Consider the following 3816-nt stretch of genomic DNA (forward strand, 5'->3'; position numbering starts at 1 on the left):
CTCTCAAGGGATTAAACCTATTGAACAAGTTTGTCCCAACTCTCAAGGGATTGAATCTAGTCAAACCGGTGTTACTAGTTCTTTGGTACGTGACCCGTGGTTACGCCGTCAAATAAGTGAATATCCTATTAATCAGCGTGACGAGATCCGACGAGCTTATGTCACATTGGGGCCACTTCATTCTAGACTCGACGAATATCCGCCCACCTTTGATGGAAAACAAAATCGGTATTTTAATAGTCATTGGTTTGACGATTTTCCTTGGCTAGAATATTCTGAAGAAAAAGATAGTGTTTTCTGTTTTCCTTGCTTTGTCTTTAGTTCTAGACGTTCTAATTTTGTTGTTAATGGATTTCGAAGTTGGAAGAGAGTTCATTGTGGAGTTAAATGTGCATTTTTGCAACATGTTGGAGGCCCTTGTTTTGCTCACATGTCTGATGTAGCTGCTTGTGAGGATCTAGTGAATTCATCTCGGTACATTGGTAATCTTTTAAATGCCCAATACAAACAAGAGGTAGTGAAGAATAGGTTTATGTTGAAAACTATTTTACGGACTCTCCGATGGCTTGTATTACAAGGTTGTGCACTTAGAGGACATGATGAATCAATCAAGTCAAGTAATCGTAGAAACTTTCTTGAATTTATTGAGTTCTTAACTGAATTGGATCCTAATATTGATCGTGTTTTAGATAATGCTTCCGAAAAAGCCACATATACTTCTCCAAATATTCAAAAAGAGCTTTTGAATATTATTAGTGATCATGTGAGGGGTAAGATTCACGAGGAAGTTGGAGATGCTAAGTTTTGTATTCTTGTTGATGAATCACAAGATGTTTCAAATAAAGAACAAATGGCTCTTGTACGTATTAAGATTTGTTGACTATGATGGTTTTGTACGTGAACGATTTTTAGACGTTGTCTGCGTTGATGACACTTGTTCACAAACCCTCAAGAATGAAATATGTGATATTCTTGTTCGGAACAATCTCTTTGTTGATGATATGAGGGGTCAAGGGTATGATGGTGCTAGTAACATGCGGGGTGCTTGGAATAGATTGCAAGCTTTATTTCTTAGGGAGTGCTCTAGTGCATATTATGTGTATTGTTTCGCTCATCGTTTACATTTAGCATTGGTTGTAGCTGCTAAAGATGTATCAGATATTTGGTTGTTTTTTTCAAAGTTGGGCACAATTGTCAATTATTTTAAGGCTTCTCCTAAGTGCCCAACTGAGTTACTAGTTGTTTAAGTCGAAGAAATTCAAAAATTGATTGATTATGGTGAACTGGAGACAGGAAAGGAGGGGGGGGGGGGAATCAGATTATGACATTGTAGAGAGCTGGGTCTACTCGTTGGAGCTCCCTTTTTCGATCTGTAAAGAGTTTGATAGTTTCATTTAGTGCACTTTCTTGTGTTCTTGAGAACAACACAAAAAACGGATCAACTAATTCTAACCGGGGGGAAGCTAAGGGTGCTCTTATTGCACTTAGATCGTTTGAGTTTGTTTTCATGTTACATTTGCTACATAAGACTATGGGAATCACTGACATACTTTGCAAAGCTCTACAATATCAATCTCAAGACATTATTAACGCTATACATCTAGTCTCTACCACAAAAGTACTCCTTCAAAACCTGAGAGACGATGGTTGGAGCACTTTTTTTTGTGAAGTTGACTTGTTTTGCAAGAAGAATAATATTGATATGCCTTATATGGATGCACGTTATACGATGGGCACAAGTCGTTCTTGTCAGCAACCTGATTGCATAACGTTTAAGCATCGGTATCGCGTTGATATATATAACAGTGTCATAGATTTTCAGTTAATGGAGTTGAAAAGTAGATTCACCGAGGAAACAATAGAGCTTTTTACTCTTAGCTTTGCTTTGACTCCCAAAGATGCTTTCAGATCATTTAGGATTGATGATATTTGCAATCTTGCTAAGAGATTTTACTTTCGAGATTTCAGTGATCAAGAGTTACTTATATTGAGAACTCAGCTGCAACACTATGAGATTGATGTTTGTCGTAATTTGGTTTTCCATAATATGTCCACGATGTCTGAGCTGTGTAGAAGATTAGTTGAAACTGGAAAGTCGAAGTCCTACCACTTGATTGATAGATTGGTTCGTATTGTACTTACTCTTCCCATATCTACATCAACTATAGAAAGGGCGTTCTCAGCCATGAAACTTATCAAAACACAGCTTCGAAACAAGATAGAGGGTGAGTTTCTTGCAGATTCAATGGTCATCTACATTGAATGAGATTTTGCTAATGGTATTGATCTGGATTTGGTAATAGATGATTTTGACGCCCACAAGACACACAAAATACCGTTTAAGTAGTTTTGCTTTTTAAATAGATTTGTAGTCGAACTTGATTAGATATTTTGATGAATTAGTATATATATTTGGCTACTTGTGAATTCTGGTGTTTCATTTGTTTCTTTGGAATGTGTCTATTATTTTTATTTTTTGAGACTCTGGTTATCGTTGTTTAGTCCGGAGAGAGTTGAAATGTTGGGTCCGCCCCTGGTTTCAGTTCACTTAAGGCGTGCCCCATCCAGTGGTTTTTGTTATGTGTTATTTCCTTCATTAGTTTTGACCGGCCCCCCAAATTATGTGTACTCACTACTCAATACTCAAGGCGTGCGCTATCTAGTGGTTTTTGTTATGTGTTATTTCCTTCAGTAGTTTTGACCGGCCCCCCAAATTATGTGTACTCAGGCTGTGTTTGATTGGAGCTCTTGCAAATGCAAATCATGGCAAATGCAAATAAATGGCACTATTCACTTATTTGCCACTGTTTGTTTGTTTTTTGAGTCGTGGCAAATGCAAATTGGATTTGCAACAAGTTGTCATTTACCATGATTTTGGTGGCAAAATTTATACGTGTTTGGTGAAATGAAATTTTGCAACGATGATTTTGTACACAAAATTTGCAAAAACAAAATAAGTGGATTTGCCACCAAAAAAAAAAGCCCGACAAAAAAAAAATCAAAAACACTCTCAATCGATCTTAACCATTTGGTCTTCTTCCTATTTTCTCAATCCCTCCTTTGTGCCCTAAATCGTTGTCTTCAAATTCTACAAAATCCGTCTCGATCGAGTCCCAAACGATGTGGCCATGTCGCTCGATTTGGACTTAAAAAACGAAATGTGGTCACACCGCCACTAAGTCGCAGAACAACTTGTCCACACCATTTGGGACTTAGTCCAACGGTGTGGCCACCATTGTGGCCACACCGGTCAAGAGGCCAAAAATAGAACTTCATATTTTTTCAAAGTTAAAATCCCAAATGACATGTGAGTCCAAACGGTGTGGCCATGTCGTTTGGGACTTCATCTAAACGGTGTGACTACACCGGTAAGTTTTTTTGTTGAAATCCCAAAAGGGCATCACGCAATTTTGGACTCATGATATGGCCCTGTACTGCTTTGGTATTAAAGAACGACCTAGCCGGGTCGTTTAAGCCTCGAATTTTCTCTTTTAAGTCCTATATATCATTGTACACATGAATAATTATTATATGTATAATTACTACATGCATAATTACGTTTATTTTAGATTTACCTTATTCTTATTAAATGCATCATCATCCATTCCTCTATTTTCTTCACTTTGAATTTGTTCTACATTTTCTTCTTGAATGGGGTAACTTTGAACTTGTTATACATTTACAAATACGAGTAGCTATAATTTTTAAATCTTAAATATTTTAAAAGCACACAAAATGAAAAAATGAAATATTTGCCGTGGCAAATTTGGACAATCAACCATCAGCAAATAGTTGCAAATTAGGACATATGATATT

At 36.9% G+C, this 3816-nt stretch overlaps 1 protein-coding gene across 1 annotated transcript; it reads left to right on the forward strand.

Annotated features, from left to right (window-relative positions):
• The first annotated feature begins 1729 nt into the window (after positions 1-1729).
• On the forward strand, positions 1730-2266 carry LOC147479163 (uncharacterized). The gene has a single exon (XM_086576384.1). It carries the CDS (start codon positions 1730-1732, stop codon positions 2264-2266), a length of 537 nt encoding a protein of 178 aa, XP_086432510.1.
• Positions 2267-3816: the final 1550 nt, after the last annotated feature.

The sequence above is a fragment of the Coptis chinensis genome, chromosome 8 (genome assembly GCF_015680905.1).
Source record: "Coptis chinensis isolate HL-2020 chromosome 8, ASM1568090v1, whole genome shotgun sequence".
Taxonomy (NCBI): Eukaryota; Viridiplantae; Streptophyta; class Magnoliopsida; order Ranunculales; family Ranunculaceae; genus Coptis; species Coptis chinensis.